The 20,471-nt window shown below is 42.1% G+C and overlaps 2 protein-coding genes across 2 annotated transcripts; both read right to left on the reverse strand.

Annotated features, from left to right (window-relative positions):
• Positions 1-460: 460 nt before the first annotated feature.
• Positions 461-6,734, reverse strand: LOC135469045 (uncharacterized). Its single transcript, XM_064747564.1, has 3 exons — positions 6,561-6,734; positions 1,214-1,636; positions 461-983 (listed from the first exon to the last, which is right to left on the reverse strand). The coding sequence occupies exons 1-3, from the start codon at positions 6,571-6,573 to the stop codon at positions 838-840; spliced, it is 582 nt and encodes a 193-aa protein (XP_064603634.1). The 5' UTR covers positions 6,574-6,734; the 3' UTR covers positions 461-837.
• Positions 6,735-9,989: 3,255 nt separating this feature from the next.
• LOC135466196 (lanosterol synthase-like) lies at positions 9,990-15,984 on the reverse strand. The gene is made up of 3 exons (XM_064743590.1): positions 15,697-15,984; positions 14,416-14,539; positions 9,990-12,294 (listed from the first exon to the last, which is right to left on the reverse strand). The coding sequence occupies exon 3, from the start codon at positions 12,282-12,284 to the stop codon at positions 10,050-10,052; it is 2,235 nt and encodes a 744-aa protein (XP_064599660.1). The 5' UTR covers positions 12,285-12,294; positions 14,416-14,539; positions 15,697-15,984; the 3' UTR covers positions 9,990-10,049.
• Between the last annotated feature and the right edge of the window lie 4,487 nt (positions 15,985-20,471).

The following is a 20,471-nucleotide window of genomic DNA, read 5'->3' on the forward strand; positions in this document are numbered from 1 at the left end:
TCGGGCACTTCACTAGCTTGCCACATTGACTACCAGACGATGAGGTGAAACAGTACTGGGCTTTATTCTCAGAGCTTTCGGATTCCTGGTAATAACCGAACGGAATAGTGAGTTACACGGCAGAACAATCTACACAACATACATTAACTGTCAGCGTAAACTAAGACCCGTTTTGACATGATGTCGCCGAAAGTTACAGAGTATCTTTTATGTTTTTTCTACAATATTTTGGATGAGTAAAGCCTGTACACACAAGTAAAACGGCAAGCGCCCGAATGTCAACGGTCTCGCACGAATGTTAACACTGCCTGTCGGCTGCCACAGTGCCGCAGTTGGACCAGTGAGAGCTGAATTGGCTTAGCCATCCGCAAAGTGGTAAGGAGCTCTTACGAATGGAGCATATGCATCTCAGTTCATTCATCGGAGTTTGTTCATTTAAATACTATTGCACGAGAAATGCTTAAAACAAAGCATTAGTTTATTTAAAAGGCGGCATTAAATTTGGATTTAAAAGCACAATGCTTCACGAACAGATAACGATTCCGATATCCAATATCGGGTGAAAAAATTCAGGTGTGAAGGATTTAAAATGTCCAAATCTTTGATGATTAACGGTGTCTTCATGCATAAGTTTGTACTTTCCAGCGACCAAAAAACTAATATCATGGACATATTGTATTGAGACCATTGATAAGTCACAATCTTAAAACGATTAATTACATTGATATAATCACAGAGTAGCTTATCAAACCAAAAAATCAAATGCAAAACTTAAGGGAGAAGATGCTGTTTACGTGAATAAACACGTAACCTGTATGCTTTTGGCTCTGGTAATCATCACCTGTGGATAAGGTGGAGGTACTCTTCTTCCGCATCACCGCTTGTCATATCTGCGTCCGCGATATCAACATAGTCCATTTCATCGGCTCCACTTAGATTCCATGGTGCGTGCATAAACTCTTGCAAGCTGATGACACCGTCTTCTGGAAAAAAAATACGACGTATTTTAAAAACGCTTCCAAATAGATATATAACGTAGATCTCTTCAGTTAAGCATTGTTCATAAAGGAATATAACTTAACACTACCAAGTCGAATGCGGTACTTGGTTTGGACGTTTGGTTAAGCTAGTGTCACCAGGATGTGGTCTTTTGCATTCGACGTGGTAATATTAATCTCTATTCCTCCATGGAATTCTTTATTTAAGCACTTACTGTCTGTATCTGAGGCATTGAATGCAGCTTCCACATTTTCCACAGCTCCAGTGACAGTTATCAACTCGGATAAATGGATTCGGCCATCTTTCGGGTCGACGTCATAGCTGTCAAAATCTGTGGGAAGTGGAATAGGTTTGAATTCTTCGATGACGTCACCATTCGCGTTTCTTGGCTTCGCGAGAATTTTGGGAATTTCCAAGGGATCGTCGATAATCTGTAATTCCTCAAATTCTGGATTTTCATGCAAGTCTCTTAGCCTCTGTTCCTCTTCCTTGACCACTGTCTCCACATCTTTAACATTAGCTCCATAGATGTCTGGAATTTTAATGTCCACAGTTTTGGAGGAAGACAACGTAACCAAGACAGAGATTATAACAACGGTGTATGCCAAATGTAGTATCCGCTCCATGTTTCCTTTCACTGTATTGAAAAGAATAGATGAATTAACCATTTATATTATTCATTTCATAGATGTTAAACGCCGAACAAAGAATATTTAACTCATAAGACGTCAATCTGGTTTATGGGTGGACGAAAGCGAACAGCTCCTTTGTCGGCTGTCACAGAGCGTGGTGGACACCATTGCCTTTTGTCGGCTGTAAAAGAGCGCGGTGGACACCATTGCCTTTTGTCGGCTGTCACACAGCGCGGTGGACACCATTGCCTTTTGTCGGCTGTCAAAGAGCGCGCTGAACACCATTGCCTTTTGTCGGCTGTCACAGAGCGCGCTGGACACCATTGCCTTTTGTCGGCTGTCACAGAGCGCGCTGGACACCATTGCCTTTTGTCGGCTGTCACAGAGCACGCTGGACACCATTGCCTTTTGTCGGTTGTCACAGAGCGCGCTGGACACCATTGCCTTTTGTCGGCTGTCAAAGGGCGCGGTGAAAACCATTGCCTTTTGTCGGCTATCACAGAGAGGGGTGGACACCGCCTTTTGTCAGCTGTCACAGAGCGCGGTGGACACCATTTGTCGGCTGTCACAGAGCGCGATAGACACCACTGCCTTTTGTCGGCTGTCACAGGGCGCGGTGGACACCGTTGCCTTTTGTCGGCTGTCACAGTGCCGCAGTTGAAGCAGCGAGAGCTGAATTCGAACACGTTACCTTACTGATCAAGGGCTTAAGACGAATACATTATTAAACAGTACTGTTAAGCATGGACTCGTTGATGGAGAAATTAAACTGGCATGTGTCTATTACTTTCATTATTTGCAAACAGTATTTTCCCCAGCCAATGAATGGGACAGTGGGTCAGATTCCGTGGGCTTTAGTGAAACCTAGTACGCACTCTTCCAAAAGTAAAACTCGAATTAGAAAAAGGCAGTTACATTCTTACATTGCAGAGCCATCATTTTCATCTCTCCCTTTCAACAGTAGGGCGATTGTTTTCTAAGATGATTTAAAAGTAAGCGCACGGTGCCTCTGTAATAACACATCCTGTCACTCTGCCATGTAACACTAACACTGAGCCAGTGGTGTATTTATTTTTTTATTTAATTGGTGTTTTACGCCGTACTCAAGAATATTTCACTTATACGACGGCGGTCTGCATTGTGGTGGGGGGAAACCGGGCACAGCCCGGGGGAAACCGCAGAGGAAGCCAGCATGAGCTGGACTTGAACTCACAGCGACCGCTAGCGCAATAACCAACTGAGCCACGGAGGCCCTCGCCAGTGGTGTAAACAAAACGTTGGAACAAAATCTGAGGGATGTTGGTTGGTCAATAAAGGATGTAAAGTATCTACTTGTATATGAAGAAAACTTTGTGAGTGTGGGCACCACCCGAGTTTATTGTGCCTGGGATACAATACGACTGCGGGTTGTGACAAGAATATGCACTTACCCAAATTTAATGGTACATGCATGTGGCGGATACATTCACTCTTAACACGTGCAAAAGGTTAACGTGCACATTGACAGAAAGTTATGTTTCACCTAACACTTTTATATGATTCTTTTTTGTTTTCCACCTTCTGTTTACCCTATTTTCCCAAGACAAACAACAGTAAGATTAGCACGCATGCGCACAGGCTACGTCGAGCGGAGATGTACTGGTTTTGACGTACACCTATAATAGACTTTCTGCATGGGAGGTAAGGAGACATTTGTCCTTGTGTGGTACACTTATGATGATTGTCCAGGCGTAAACCATGTAGTATAAGTATGGTGTTGGCGTCCGTACAACTCTGCACTAAAGAGAAGAAACCTAAGTTACCGCACAGAAATACTGTAAACTTCACAACATGCAAGGTGTTCAGGAAACAACATATGCCTCTTATTTTTACGGTACATGCGGACTATATGCTAGCGTGGGTGTTCCTTAAGACGTTATACATACAGCGTCCAGGCTAAAAGAGTGCTACAGTTCAGCATTTGCTTTATAGTTGCTATCTCTTGCAGTCTGCGTAGACGTTAAAAGAAACATCCGTTAACATAAAGTTTTTGTTCTTTTTGTTTTTCCTGATCTTGTTTTTCCTTCTCGATATGTAATAAAGAAGCTTATCATCTTTGAGTGGTAGATATACAACCAAGCAGGAAAAAATCACAACAGTGTGAGTACGATGCTCGGCTTTCAACCAATTATCCAGTTTGGAAACCACAAGATATAGTGAGTAACGACTTTCTTTTCGCCAGACTGTAGAACATTAACCCCCCCTCCCCCCTACCCCCGGAAGAAAAAAGCTAAAAGTGTTGCCTGAAGTTAATATGATTACATGCCATAAGAGACTATACATGACTGATGGTATGTGTTTCTGATTACATGTATAGCATTTGCCAGAAAAGCAAAAGCAACCAGGTTGCGCAACTGGTTTCTATTACAATTTCCTTGTGGTTTTGTGTGTTTCTACCGCCCGCCAACGCAGCAACTGGCAGTCAGGACAAGTGCTTGCTGTGTCTGTCCTCATTATGCGCTGGTACGCCATGCCATAATATCAAACAGCATTGAGAAGAGGTCAAAGGTTACATCTCGACACCAGACGACCCCGGGCGACCTTACCCGTTTAGAATAGGGCGTGTCGGCCTGCATGTTACGCGGGTGTATGGCAATCATATCGAATATCTTTAACTGCTTGGGGTTTAGTGAAAATAGTCTTATGCAATGTTATCAACCACGATGCCAGCTATCCCAGTTTATTTTCACCCGGCAGAATTTTCCTAAAAGGAAAGAAGCATACCTAGCAAATTAAGCATCATATGATCTTTCGGTCATGTTGTAGAATGATTTCCAGTGTTCATCAGAAACCCTTATTTAGAAGTATTTATGTACGTTGATAAACTTTTTCTTTGGGTGGAATGATAGAGGATTACAAAAATATGTAAATACACATAACTATAATCCTACCGCACAAACCGGGAAGAGTAAGAATCATCCTGAGTTATTTGCTTTATTTATGCTGGAGTGGTGTAAAGAAGGTTTATTTTAAACCGGAAGCTTCGACAAAAAAAAATTACAAATTTGTTTAAACAGTGTTTGTAACCTTACACAAAAATGTTTGCCTCAAGGTATCAAACAATCAAACAAGATTTCAAACTGTCGCCGACATTGTTTACGAGTACTGTCGCATGTGTTGGAAAAATAGGCTTATGTATGCGTTCGCTGCACAATATAGGCAGTCCTAGCTGTATAATGAGCTCTGGTGAATATTCATAATTACCTCGTTAAGCCTAAGACTGAGTGTTTCATCAAGAGGGTGTACCACCCCATGCATATCCCTTATTACCCCTAAGCCAGTGCTTCGTGAAGCTGTAGTGCTGTGTATATACATGAACTTTGGTGTTGCTTGCGTGGGGACATAATTTACCTTGACACGGTAGATACTGAAGGGAAATGTGTGGAATGTAGCACCAGGCACGTGTCTTCCTAGAGTATGTATGACTGTTGCTCTGCACACGGAGAGTATTTATAGCACTTGGTCTCTTAACCATACTTAAACCATGGACTGGAAAAAACAAAGAGACATTTGTGTTGTTAGTAGATAGCCTCACATGTGCACCGTCAGAAGCCGGATTTACCAAAGCTGAGGAGTAGTATAAAATAGACCATGCACGTTAACAGGCATGTTTTTTTTTCGTCCCAAGAAATCCTTTCCACTATAAGGCTCTGTTAAAATAGTGTCGAATTTTATATGCATGTATCCCAAAACCCAAATAAATATTGAAGTTCTTGAGGTGGAAAGTAAGGTTGACGAGACAAATCTATGTTTGATGTTTTTCACGTTGTTAGTTTTCCAAGATATACAAGGGTTTGTAATAGATTTATTACATAGCATCCTAATTACACATACACAAAGCACCCTTATTACACAAACGTGTAGCAGACTTATTACACATACACGTAGCAGCCTTATTACACATACATGTAGCAGCCTTATTACACATACACGTAGCAATTGTATTACACGTGCGGAAAATTTAGTCTAGAGTGCCATGAAACAGTTATTTTACGATGAAACTTGTAGCTTCAACACTCAGCACTGATTTTGATGGAAAGATTCAATGCTATTCCCACACGAAAAAACCATTCTTTCAGATTTCTGTAACTGAATGGAATGTCGTGCTTACTATCCCCTACATAATGTTTAAATAAAACGCCAGTACCAATCAGTCCGCCGCATTTAGACCGCCTCGATGCAATCAATGCAATACTGGAGGAAAGTGGAAGCCGTACATAAGTCACTGAGCCTGATGCAGTTCTTCCTTGTCGTGGCTTTCGGTAAAGGCAACGGATTTTACCATTTTGAAATACGTTAACGTCACACCACACAATGGAATTCAAATATGCATCATTTAATTTGGCATCATTTTGAGTTGTGTAAAACAGACAGTCTGTAAACCATAATTAGCATATGTGGTTTCTATAGTGTAGTAATATTTCCATGAGTTTTATGCATGCGTAAGACAGTCCTGTCTGTCCTGTCTGAAACGTTTCGCTTTGTTCCACTGTTGCTTCCATTACCAATCAGTCTGATTGTTCGGCAAACATTCCTCTGCAGTTTCTCACAGGTATAGGTTTTTTTCAATAGGTTTACATTGCTGCTGAACATACCAACGGTGTTTTGTATTATCAAAGAAAGCTGTACAGTCTGGGCGTCGCGTTGTAGACCCTATGTGTGCAAAACCCTTTCATCTCTGCGCTAGTTTTGACTCCAGTTCGTGGATAGTTGCTGAAGCGTTACTCGTTTTACCCTTAGCGTATCTTGTTATTAATAACTATGGGTAAACGGCGTGAGCAATTCATAATACTTTAATCCCACTCACTAATCAAAGGCTAACCTGTCAAAGTATGGCGCGTACGCCCAGTAGTTACCTAATCAAAGCTCTGTGATGGTAATAATACTCACGCATGTAGACCATCAATACTCCGTCAAAAGTCCATTCTGTTTGGGAGGCTCAAGATGCCATCAGTAACTGTAGGTATCGCTTGGTAAGAGCAGATGACGTCATGCAGCTGAACTTCCCAAACTCTGCCGCACAGCGTTTTGGGAGCAATACTGTACCAGCAAATCCACTCAAGGCAGTTGTTTTCCGCTTGTAGTTGTTTGTGTAATACACTGAAAGCGACGTGACCTTCAGAACATGTGCCAGCCATTTGGCCCACGTGGTGTATAGCGTTGTCGGTGAGAATTTCTCTCCACACTTAAATGTACCATAATTAAACCATTCCCGGGCAATATGGGCGTACTCTACAAAACCTAATATATTTATAAGTGTAAACTCTATTATTTGCTTATGTCGGATTCAATTCTGAACAAAAAATATTCTAGGGTGTACAAGACAAAAGGATGCAGCATGTATACCGGCTAAACGTCAACAGCAGTGCATTCCACAACATCTGTGATGTTCATATTTTAACCAAACGACCAAACAATCAGACTTATAAAGGAAGAAATCTCTGTCTATCTGCATGTGTGAAATATGTACGTATATGTGTTTATGTATAATTGTATGTATGTCCTTCGATTTTCCCAGCAACCGAGGCATCGGCTAGCTCAGATGGTTAAAGCGTTGGCTCGCTGCTACGATCAGGTCAGTCACAAATTGCCACTCAATTTGAGCAAAAACGAAAAATACATGTTGTTTAATTTGTGTAGCCTCTATCTTCACGTACAGAAATGACCAGCGTGCGAACACGGCACAATGACTCAAGGGCCTTTCGCCAATTAATGCGTTCGATAAAGTCTTAGGTAATGCTATCAACCACGAGGTGAGCTCATACTGGCTTCCTCTCAGGTCTCAGGTCATACGTGAGAAGATCTGCCAGCAACCTGCCGGATTTCCCCCGAGCCCTGCCCGGTTTCTCCCGACCCTAATGTTGACCACAGACGTATAAATGAAATATTCTTGCGTACGGCGTATAGAACACCAGTCAAACGAATCAACCAATCGCTTTGCACTGAGGCTATTGATGTAAAAACGAAAACATGTCTGCCTTGATGAGGGTTGTACATGGGACATGTACAAGGACATCCGGTGTATTCATGGATTACGCTAGTTGTGTTGTGTGGAGCTATACCAGTTTCCAGCATAATTACATAATTGTCTCCTGTGAATGATTTTTGTGCTGTGTATTGTTTGTGACATGCTTGCAAACATGTATGGTTGCAAATAAGCTGCGTATTTAGTCTTTATCTTACGGGGTAACAATGGCTTAACTGTGGGGCTTAGTCAGCGGGCAGTTAATGATGTAGGCTAATGGCGCCCATTGTGTAGGCTGTCAATAGACCTGTGAGGGGAGCCCTCAGCTGTTTCTGTAGCCGTGTCTTTTACTTCTCTATGTTCGCAAATAGAGAGTTTAATTTGCAGTAAGTAGTCAAGCATGGAATTCACCCAATATCGACTTCAGTGTTATCAACAATAACAGTGCAAGGAGCCAGCTTCGTGGGGGTCTTGGCTGATCCAATAATATACGGTCTTTGATTGGTTGAAATTTGACCTGTCCGCTAGTAAAACAGCTTTTATCTAATCGGATGTAGTTTGGTTAGGCGAAATAAGGCTGGCTGACCCGTGGATAGTAAAATCTTTGCCGGGCGGGCAGAAATTGCACAAGAAAGTCCGGCAGGCCAGCTAAATTTTAACAGCAGTGAGAAAAAAGTATGCTTTAAACATATTTACAAACTCTGGTGAATTGGTGCCTGATGGGTAAACAAAGAGGGACACCATTCGTCTTTATGTTTGATCAATCGTCGGCATGCCGGTAAAAGTGAAAGAAAAGTAGACACCAACGCGTGCTGGCTTCCAGAGAATGTCGCTATGATATACGCCATCCCATTGGCTGTGACTCTCCTGAAAGCTTTGATCTAAGGATGGCTAACATTTTACTACCAGTATTAATAGATAGGGTCTACGCGATATCATCGGTCCCCAAACATCATTCCCAATATTAACAGTTCACAGCTGATTTCCTGGCTACAATCCTCTAGTACCTGAAATTCTTAACGAACTTTTTCATGCCATTAGTAACCAGTCATATGTACATGTAATTCTTTGAAAATAGATAATAATACGCTATATAGGGGGCCTATCAGAACAACCTATAATGTTAAATCTTATTGACGTGGTGCTTTTTTCTGTTTCAAGGAAGGACCGCTGATTTCCAAGTGAACTAGCCCTGGTGGCCTCTTGATTTTCAGGGCTTTCGGAGCCCGGTTTAACTTTGAGTGTGGCTTACTGGATTAATTTTCTTTGAATACTGTCGCTGTTTTTATCATTTACATTTATATGTACATGCATCAAGGGTTCATACAAATATGTAAAAATATCATGGGTGATAGGCTAGATTTGCTAGATAGACATGAAATGAAAGAAAAATATCACTATTCATCAAATTTTCATTCTTAACGCTTGATGTCTTTTTATAATTTTTTCATCACAAAATTCACTCTGAGGTCATCAGAAACCATCTAGAAACCAAGAGACTCTCATCGCTAAGCTCGGTCGAAGAAGATGCACTCCCTAAAGTCTTTTTGGCACTCCCAGTTTAACAATTCCTGGCTAACGCTATGTGCCCACGTTGCCTTTAACTGTTATTGGCCATATTGCCTTTCACTGTTATTGCCCATATTGTCTTTCACTGTTATTGCCCATATTGTCTTTCACTGTTATTGCCCACACTGCCGTTTACTTTTATTGCCCAGACTGCCTGTGTGATTTCCACAGTACTTCCGTTGCCAGTTTGTATTTTGGTATTTTTCTAATCTTGTTGCTCATTCTCGCGGTACTGCTCAGAAAAGTGCAAGAAATTCAGTGTGAAAAACTCTGTTACAGATAAATGTGACAGCTATGTTCCTGTCAATCAGACCAGTGGCAGGAACATAGGTGGCATATGGACCACAGCATCAAATCCTCCTTTTCATGTCAATAAATTACTGACTTAGGGTCTTCAAAATCTGCCAGAGAGGATTGAATGAATGCTTTGCATATCAAACGCAAGGTTGGCAGCATTTCAGCCATATCGTGGGGAAAACTCAGTCAGAGCACCTGTGGAAAACGCATGTTCTTAGTAGCAAGCTGCACAGGGAGGGCCATTAAACACTTCGAGTAACACGTGTCCGATTGGTCAGCTTTACATTATATTAAACATAAAGCAACACGGGAGGTAATGTTTCATTCATACTTTACTCAAAGTATTTCAAGGCAGATAACAGCAAAAATGTATATTTTTAAGGAATCGATACATATGTTTGTAATATGCAAACTGCTATAAGTTATAGCATGTATTTGCGGACAACAAGCAGCGTTCACCTTTAACATCCATAACATAAATGTCTTCCCTACTAAATCAGCGCCTGTTAACGCACCGACAAACTGTAGACACTGACTCTCACAGTTATTTATGACTTATTGTTCTTTGCAGCCAGTGGGTGATCAGGATAAAGCTTACAGAATCTTCCCAAAGCCCAGATAGGGAAAATGTTCTTGTAGTTGACATATGTCAGTGTGCAGGTCCTGTTGAAGGTGCCTGGCACGCTGTCCAGGGGCCAGTCACCGGAGTCAAGCTGCTTGGAGATCAGGTTCTCAATACCTTTGGCGATCACATCAATGTTAGGGTAGCGGACAGCCATCATAGCCAACAATGCCCAGGCCGTACTGGTCATCTGGGAGGTCTCACTGCTGATGTATCTGGACTGTTCACAGGTCTCAAAGTTTTCACCCCATCCACCGTCACTGAGTTGATACTTCTCCAGGAATTTGCATCCTTTTTCGATTTCGAGCGGCAGGTCACCGCTTTGATAGCCGAGTCCCATGGCAGCGCATGACTCCATGGCGAACCAGGCCCCATATGTGAAGCAGACTCCCCAAAAGCCTTCCCAGCCTCCTTCCTCACTCTGATTCTTCAGAATAAACTTCATGGCACCGTCCAAGAACTTGGTTATGTCCTCTCGTCTGTATTCCGGGTTGTCATCGGTGAACATCTTCAGAGCGGTCAGCACGGACGACGTACACTCCACGTACGAGTGATCCACCATGATGTTGTTAAAGATTTCTGCTGGGTTCAGAAGCTCCATCAAAACGTTGCCTCTCTTGGCCTCACAGGTCCCGCTTCCGCCGTCAGGATTGGTGAAGCCAAGCAACACGTCCACGCAATCCAAGCTCAGCATCTTGTTTTGTTTAACAACGTCCAAATGCTTCTCCAGAAGCAGCAAGGCTTTAAAACCCTCTGCCGTTGTGTCCGAAACACACCAATTGTAATCCCAATTGGCGAAAGGAAATCCGCCCTTAACGGGTTTTCTATGTAATAGCTCGTAGTCTGGGGGATTCTCCTTCACTTGCTGGCATTTGATGTACTCGTGGATGGCTTTTAGTTTTGGCACGAATTCGGGGTAATCGTGGGCACCAACTTCCACAAGTCCTTGTACCGCGAGTGTAGTATCCCAAAGGCAACTTCCAGGTGTACTGCTCAGTTTCATTCCATCCCAGCCCATCCACAAGAAGTCATGGACATTGTTCAGGTGCAGTTTATAGGCTGTAGAGTCTTTGCCCTCTACATGCCATCTTACCACCATGTTCAGAAGTTTTTGTAGAACACCCAAGCATGTGTAATTGGCACTGGAGTCGTCTCCCCTGATTTGGTCGTAACACTCTTTCAAAGCCCAATCCCGTATGTATTTGCTGTGGTGTTCTTCGTATTTGTCCATGAAAAAGTACACAGCTCTCAATGTAGGTGTGTGAGGAACCAGCAAATCTGCCCAGGAAATGTTCTCGCGTTGTGCCGGCCAATCCACGTTTTCAAACCCTTCAGGATACAGCTCTTTTCTGATCTCAAGAAGCAAGTTGTCCAACTCGGCTTGTATTTTGGCCCCGAAGCAGTACGCCATAGGAAGGTAAACATGGCGGCACCAGCACCAGATTCTCCGGGCATGCACCGGAAACCAATCCGGAAGAATCCAGAGCTCGGGCAGAAACAAAGAGTGCATACCCTCCCATTTGTACAAGTTCATAAAGGACAACCAGCATTTCCCCCAAGATGGAATAGAGCAGGTACCCCCTAGCTTCTCGAACAAGGTTCGGCAGCGAACAAGGCACGGGTCATCTGCTGGAACTCCCAACATCCGCATGCTGACGTAATTCAGCACACAGCAAAGAACTGTGGGAGGGGCTTCGATGTGAAGCCCCCATCCCCCGTCCGGGCACTCCACCGACCGTAGATACCGAATCATCTCCAGCCTCTCCGCTTCTTCGAACGGCTCATTACTAATGTAATATGCAAAGATCATTGCCGGCATCAGCAGCAGCGGTCCGCCAAAGTCACCCGGCCAGTGACCATCGGGATCGAGTATGTCGAAATAAAAGCTCATTCCATTATACATTGCCTCTTTCGCCGTGGTCGCCCGTGGTGGAGAAGGGCGCACATCACTGATATCCAAACCGACGAAGTACTTCTCGAGAAGATTCTGTTCCCTCTCCGGAACCTCCCCCTCTGGAATGTAACGCCAGTGCTGGCGACCCTCAAAACTGCTCATGCGCCATCGGCTCAAGTCGGTGACAGGCTTTGTATGGTGAGGCCCGCCCCTGTTCCGAGCCATGTTATTCTGATATTTGTAGCCATGGAGGTTAAATGTCGTCATGTTCGCTCACCTAGAAAAGATTGGAATAAATTTAACTGCTGAGTTCATGAGTGACGATTCGTTACAGTTTTCTTTATATTTCCTATTGGTTTATTTTACTGCTCAAGGACTGGGCTTACAATGGCATGACTGAAATACTACCGAAGTGGCGTAAAGGCGTACATAATCTAGACCCAGCTGCTTCCTTCTCCAACTGATGTTGCATTGAAAACACGTCCCATACATCCAGCCATGCCAGCTTCCTTAAAAAATGTACATAAATAAGGAAAGCCTTTATCCACACTGATCTGACTTGGTTTGTTTTGTTATAAAGCGTCCAGTTTGCTCTCGATCAAGCAATTGTGGCTGATTAGATCAAGATATAACAGATTTTGTTGTTCTGTATAAATATATAGCGTCGTCTTTTCTAAATGTTGCTGAACACTAAGAAATTGTACTGCTGCGCATGCATCAAGACGGTTATTTCTACGAGAAAGATTTTATTGACATTTCTGTGGGGATACTAAATGCATGTGATCTGTTTCCAAGTCATAATTTCGGGCAATCTGTAAAATTGGTCGGAAGTTGGAAGTCACCACCCTTTCGTGTCTAAAGCAAAGTAGTCGCCCAATGTTAGTTAAGCATTGGGGGAAAAGGCCTCGTTTTGCCACGTCGTTAGCGACCAGTAAGGTCTAGGTGTACAAAAAAGTCACGAAAGCTCTGAAGAAATACCCAGACTATCTGGAAAGCTGAAAATTATACAAATCCAACTGATACAAGATCGCTCCAAAAAAATAGGCATTTTTCCATGCAATAACGTTGGGCAGACATTTTTTTTTCACTTAGGAGATGATGGGGTCTCTAGCTTCCGATCCGTGTTAGAGAATCGGGCTCCGATGATAAATAACACAGAGCTAAAATATTGCGGATCTTGTCAATTCCTAAAAGTACCACAGGGCAGCAGCTATGAAACGAAAATTATGATTACAATATCACTTGGAGAGACAAGTCTTGGTTTAGCTTGGTTTATATACATAATCATTCATCCAAAAGTCACATTCGGAATCAGACGGCCGCCATTTTTTAAACAGAAATGTCGCGAGATCTCGCATTACATGGGAGTTGAGTGCTAATTTGTACCCAACAGCATATCTTTTAACTTTGCGGCGGAATGCTTACTACATTAAATATCTGTTTCAATGAAATTCTGCATTCGAGATCGTTTCCCCATTCGCAGTAACTTGTAGTGAAACAATGGTAGAAAGTGTTATTTTGAAAGGTTGCCGTTTTATTGGCCGTGAAAAGTAGCTGCAACCTCACACAGCAAAGACTAATTTGACCACGGCTGCTTTGTTGTGGCGAGTGTAGTGGCGCACGTCCTGTAATGTGTATGTGGTTTATTCAAAGGAAGACACAATTAAGCAACTGCCCAGGTTCGGAGACTGTAGTAATAGACAAGTAAGCATCAAACATTCCGTGTGACCTTATTGGATTGATATATCTTTAAACGTGAATAAAATAAATTCTTATCCAGGGCAATTCAGTGATGTCATAGCTGCTCTGTGCCAATCATCAGCATACTTTTGGTCATGTGACTAGAATACTAGAGGTGAAAACAAAGCGAATTTTTGAGACAGGCACTGAAGATGATTTTAGCATTAAAAAACTGAAAAACTTTTAGGCAAGAAATTCTTTCTGGAAAAGTAATCGGGATGTATCTAGACTTCAGATATGATAGTTTCAATGTCCTATAGTACCTTAAACTGTAGAAATCGGCAAAAATTAGCATTTCGCTCATTTAGCTCCATGTCATTTATCACCTTGCTGCATTGTGCCTTGTGAGGAATGCGAGAGCTGGAAGTCATGAATTATAGAGATCACGATAGAGAAGGTTTTGGTATCGACGCGAAGTCGGATTAGGGGAATTTAGATTCGTAGATGCGTTCTGTATATATATATATATATATATATATATATATATATATATATATATATATATATATATATATATATATATATATATATATATATATCTTGTTGGTGGTGGTGCAATTTACAATGTATCGTTTTTGCGAGAGGCAAAAATGCCCACGCGTAATAAAGATTTCAAATTTGAGATTTACTAAATTTCGTAAACCGAACGTAAACTTACCTTTGCAAAGCCCCAGTGACGATGTAATGACGACCTTTCATACAAGGGTGTGAGCTTTGTGGATGTGTCGGCCAAAAGCAGAGACTATAAACTGACTGCAATGGCAACATCAGGGTGTTGGGACCTGGGTAAACAGAGCCAATCAAAACAGTGTCAGCTTAATGACAAAGCTGCCTGACAGCACTCTGGGTGGGGAGCAGCTCTGGTGTGTGGCCTTAGGCCAGCTGTTACAGGGCAAGTACCACACAGGGATAACAGATGGTAGCTAGGCCATTGCTGAAATGAGTAATAATATGTCTGTTTGTGTGTAGGAGTACCGGTATTTACCTGTAGTAATGTCAGGAAGAACTGGACTGATTTGTGATTCGTTGCAGATGTCTTTTCTAGGGTTTGCTAGGTGGAGAAGAGGGGTGGTTGGTAGGAAGGTAGGAGAAGAGGGGTGGTTAAGACTTTTGCCCTCAACTTTACTTCCACCCACCCCACTTAACCTAACACCCATCCCCACCCACCCTACCTCTGCCTTTCACAGACTGACTTTACTGAGGTGAATGGATCTGTGGGAGCTTTATGGCCTCCCATGGCTTCTCTTCCATGGGAACTGCCAAACGAATCAAATCACAAAACCATGTACTTTGTCTTCCATGTTTATTTCAGCATAAGGGTAGACAAGGTGAAAGGCCACCGATATACATAGTAATGTTATTTTCGGCATAATCCATTGTTTGAATGGCTCCGTTCATGTCGTTTGTAACGAATTCTGAAAGTGTATATACGGCTACATCATAGGACAAAAAACGGTGTATGGAAGTTAGAGAACGGGTGTACTGTGGAAGAAGCCATATTTTACAACAGACTTACATCAAGCGTATGTATCTCTAACTGCGATACGAAGCAGTATACACAACATCCGCACCATGACACAATGTGATATTAAGCTCTGTAAACCCAGTGGCAGACCAGTGCGTGCACAGACACATCGCCCCATCAGATATCTCACGTATAATAGATGCGTTAATTAGTTGGCTTGCAGGCCTGCACAGAAATGTACCTATGGGTTATCGCTTGGTCATAAATAAAAATTGTCGGGTTGTACGAGTAACATTATGTGAGCTGGTTTTCTTTATTACAAAACATTCATAACTTTACAAGATTGTTTCAGGAAAAAAGTGACTATACATAAGTAAAAAGGTAAATAAATAGCGCAAGACAGACAGTCCCGCACAGGTTCTGTTTCTAGAGCGGGACTGGGGATGGGGTTTGCATGCGCACATGTATACTTACTGAACAAAGACGAACATCACATAAACATTGGCTCCATGCACCAAATCAACGGTACAACATCAGCGACTACTGTGTAGGACTGGTACGTTCAATTAAAGTGTGGCGTGTAAGACAGCTGGTCGACTTGACATCCCATCCTATCTTTAATGGGAACTGATTGAACAGAACCTGATGGTATATAGGGAACATTTTCCACCAAAGCAAATGGGTTCAGAACCATGTGAAAGACAGCTCATTCTCCGTTGTTACGCTGCAATGCTTTTGAAATACCTCTTTGCTTAATGTACACACGATACGTACAGAGACTGTGACGCAATATTACAGAAACGAACAATCGCTTGGATCGACCTCTTTTGGCGGTTTATATTCACCACAATATGTATAGGCCTACGTGTATTTATTTTAAACCACCTATGTGACGCAGGTATGGGTTTACTTGGTGAGAATGCCTCTGCTATTATCAGTTAGAGAAATTTGGTGTTGTGATAAAAGTGACGTACTTATAGCCAATAATGTTGACAGTTATGGAACAGGTTTAATATAATGTAATTGCAAATCTGCTATAATACCCGTCTTACAGAACAGACTGTATTAAAACCAGGTGTGAGCGATACAATGAGATTTAGGAATGTGGCTTCAAAGTCAAAAGGTACAGGAAAGTAACACTTCACGTCGTATAACTTTTCTACCACGTGACATTATTTTAAGCACAACCTACGTTTGGCAGCCATACTGGAGTACAGTTGTTAATGTGGATCCAGTATAGATGACAATCTTTTGTTCTCGTAGGGTGATGATGTCAGGTGCAACCCCACTGTGACACATTAGTGTATCGTGGCGGACCCATAAAAGTCATTATACCTGTATTACTGTTGTGCAGTGTAATTTGTGGGATTTACCTCTCCCCCTGTCCAGCTGATTGTCGGCCGGACACCCAGTGGGAATGGCCCCAGAGGTGTGAAAATCAAAATGTCACAGTCGACTTAATTACCACTAAATAATCAGACATCATGTGGCTTTATCTATGAACGGTTTCATGTGACAAGTTAGGTTGCTTATAATTTATCCATTATCTTTTTCGAAACCTCATGTTTTTTTTCTGACATGACTTCCTGTCTCATCCCCGTGACTCCAGTGACCTTTACGTTGTTCAAGATGTGTGTACACAATTTAGCCTTTGAAAATGTACTATCAAAAAAAAAAAAAATCCCAAAAGCCATTGTCCAATGAGTACGAATTTTCAGAGATCCAAGTAGAGGTGGGAGCTCGCTCAGTACTATTCACAGCCTAAACGGAACATGCAGATAGAATCGACTATTTTACCTCCGTGGACAGAGTTACCATGTAGAACACCTAACATGAAACTGTGGAATAGCGCACGGGAGCTGACCTAGCTTACTGGTTGTAAGAAACTGAGGGTCAAACAGCTTTATGTATGAATGCTTAGGGTTTTGGGTCGTCCTTAACAATTTTTAGTCATAAGACGAGGTGCCCACAGATACGATGTTGTGATGTGGTACTGCGAGTCAGTGCCGTCAAAGTGTTGTCGCCACTGCAGCATCATGCCGAAAACACCCGACAAGACGGAATTAAGAGCTAAGTAGACTATACTACACGGCCACCTGTATGGGGACAGTAGTATACGCCCTCCTCGGGACATTGTTAAAATGCATTCACGTGATGAAGTTGTATGTCACCGACTTCTTTGTCCGTCTCCTGAACTGTCACAGGAAGATATGGCATGTTAGACGTCGTCCTGAGCTCTCCGACATCAGACAGCATACGACTACACAAAACAGCGCAAATGCCGCTCTGTGGCACGCTTTATATCACTGCCACCACAAGCAAATTAAAATTAATTTGGCACAACATTCTTGAACAAGGTCATTGCACTGGGTCACGGTGGCTAAAAGGGAAATTATACCGTACAAAACCTGTGTTAAGCTTCAATCGTTTCTATAAATGGGCCTACTTGATACATTTGAAACGTTGCTACGTATGCTGAAAAGCGAATGCGCTTGCTGACAACGGAACCGTGTTTAATATACTAATGTACTTACTCCTGGAAATTGCTAACGAACTGACATGTATAGGAAAATAACTCTGAATCGATTACATGAAAAACCGCACATAAAACATGAAGAGAACATGCAAACTTAAAACATGGAGAACAAGAACATATATGGTATAACAAATAATGGATGACCGTCGTCGTCGTATACGTGAAATATTCTTGAGTACGGCGTAAAACACTAATCAAATAAATAAATAAATCAAATAACTCCGCTCAACGCACACTTCCGCTCAAGAGACGCGCAATCGAGAGACTATTAATTCTTCGCAAAAAAGACTTCCTGGAGTTGTCACCGTTTATAACATGAATGCAGTAGGCTTGTGATTTGCAATCTTTAGAAAACACTGGATTTTTCCTTTATAAATGTACCCCTTTGAATTAAGCCTCCCAGTCTCAAAGAAAATTCAAATCAGTTAAGCGTTGGTGTCTGTCATGAAGGAAATTATGTAACATAAAGTGGCCTGACCGTAGGTCCAAAGACCTTCTTGTCCAAATGTCCGCAAGACCGAAAGCTCACTAGTCGAAAGGTATGTTTGCCCCAAGACCCTATATTGTCCGAGCGATTATCACTTGGGTATGTCTTTATTTATTTATTTGTTACTTAACCCCCTACCGAAGAATTTTCACTCACAAGATGGCCGTCAATTCTATGGGTGGAGAAAACCTCCAGTCCCTCAATGCTGAGTGCCCGGCGTAAATCATCCACCAACAGTCCCGCAAAACTGAGTGACCGGCGTAAACCATTCACCAACAGTCCCGCAATCCTGAGTGAACGTCGTAAGCCATCCACCAACAGTCCCGCAAACCTGAGTGCCCGGCGTAAACCATCCACCTCCAGTCCCGCAAACCTGAGTGCAGGGCGAAAATCTCACGCAAATCTGAGTACCCGGCGAAAACCTCCAGTCCCACAAACCTAAGTGTCCGGTGTAAACCATCCACCAACAGTCGCGCAAACCTGAGTGTTCGGCGTAAACCATCCACCAACAGTCCGGCAAACCTGAGTGCCCGTCGTAAACCATCCGCCAAGTTGTTTAACTTGCTTTCCCGCATGTAACCTGCAGATATGCAGAACATATTGGTGGAAGACCTTTTATTGTTACCAGGCCCCACATGTATTGAGAACGTGACAATGTACACATTCCTCTTCTCCGGTCGGCTTTGAACCTCATCTCGTGTGTCCTGACGATTGAAAGGAAAGCGTCTTTAACCACTAGACGTCGACCCGAGACCCACAACAGCAGAGGTCATCATTATAATATCATGGGTGTAAATTCGAAAGAGGCAACCACTGTTCATGTTACGAAATGGCAACAATTGGATACGAGTTCAAGACATTAGTAGGCCTAAGAGCTTAATCTTGTCCATTGGCGATGCTGCGTTAGCATTGTTTTAAAATAAGTATATCAGCAAAGTAAACTGCATTTATTTTTACACAATATGGGCATAAGCAAGAGTTTACAGAAATCATTTAGATTCCGTGGTTGCTGACTGGTATATAGTTTTAGCTTTTGGGTTAAATATGGCATTTCATGTTTCAGAATACATAAGTTAAATTATATAATCCGTCAGAACGCTTTATGAATCCGTGTACGGTTTTGTAAAGTGTTATAACGGTTATGTAGGTACTTATATTTATAAAATAGGGTTTTATAAAGTAATTCGTGATTAACGGTCGCGAATCGGTTAGTACGGATTACGATAAGTTACGTAAAGTTCGTAACGTAATATGGTGCTTATAGTTAATACGGATTTGTGAACAGGCTTCGTGCAGATACATGCAAGCACTGTCACGTCCCATGTCAAAGATAACTGTTAAAGGTTGTGTGTATTGTTTCTCTCGTTAAGGTCTTTTACACAGCCAACGACATCCCGATGATTAATAAACACACACACACACACACACACACACAAAAGCACAGAACATTATAAATACGTTGGCATTCGGATCACCTTGTACAAGGAGAGACATTCGCTGAGAACTAAACCAGTGATTAAGTATTGTTGTAGTCATGCTGTGCTCAATCCATGCATTGTGGCAGGGAAATTGTTTTAATTTAGCTTCTGCACCACATGTTTTCTTCCTGAGCAAGCAATTAATGTAAGTTGCATATATGTATAAGGTATCAGTAGCATGCCTTTCTTAATATATTCAGCATTGTTCAGAATTATAGTTTCTCCTTTGGTATTTGCTTCATTTATACAGACTTCAGAAGTGACAAGAATGAAAGCTACAATCGCCTGTATACATACATTAGAACTTAGTACCTGTTTGTGAGATTTTTAGAGTGAACACTGGTTTATTAATCATTTGAAGGTAATTAAATTGTAAAGTTACTACACTAATGTGACATCCATCTTGTTCCCCTATACATACATGTGCATTGTGAAGTTACTACACTAATGTGACTTCATCTTGTTCCCCTATACATACATGTACATTGTGAAGTTACTACACTAAAGTGACTTTCATCTTGTTCCCCTATACATACATGTACATTGTGACGTTACTACACTAATGTGACTTCATCTTGTTCCCCTATACATATATGTATGTTGTGACGTTACTACACTGATGTGATTTGACTTTCATCTTGTTCCTCTATACATTCATGTATATTGTGAAGTTACTACACTAATGTGACTTCATCTTGTTCCCCTATACATACATGTACATTGTGAAGTTACTACACTAAAGTGACTT

Source organism: Liolophura sinensis, chromosome 6, assembly GCF_032854445.1.
Source record: "Liolophura sinensis isolate JHLJ2023 chromosome 6, CUHK_Ljap_v2, whole genome shotgun sequence".
Taxonomy (NCBI): domain Eukaryota; kingdom Metazoa; phylum Mollusca; class Polyplacophora; order Chitonida; family Chitonidae; genus Liolophura; species Liolophura sinensis.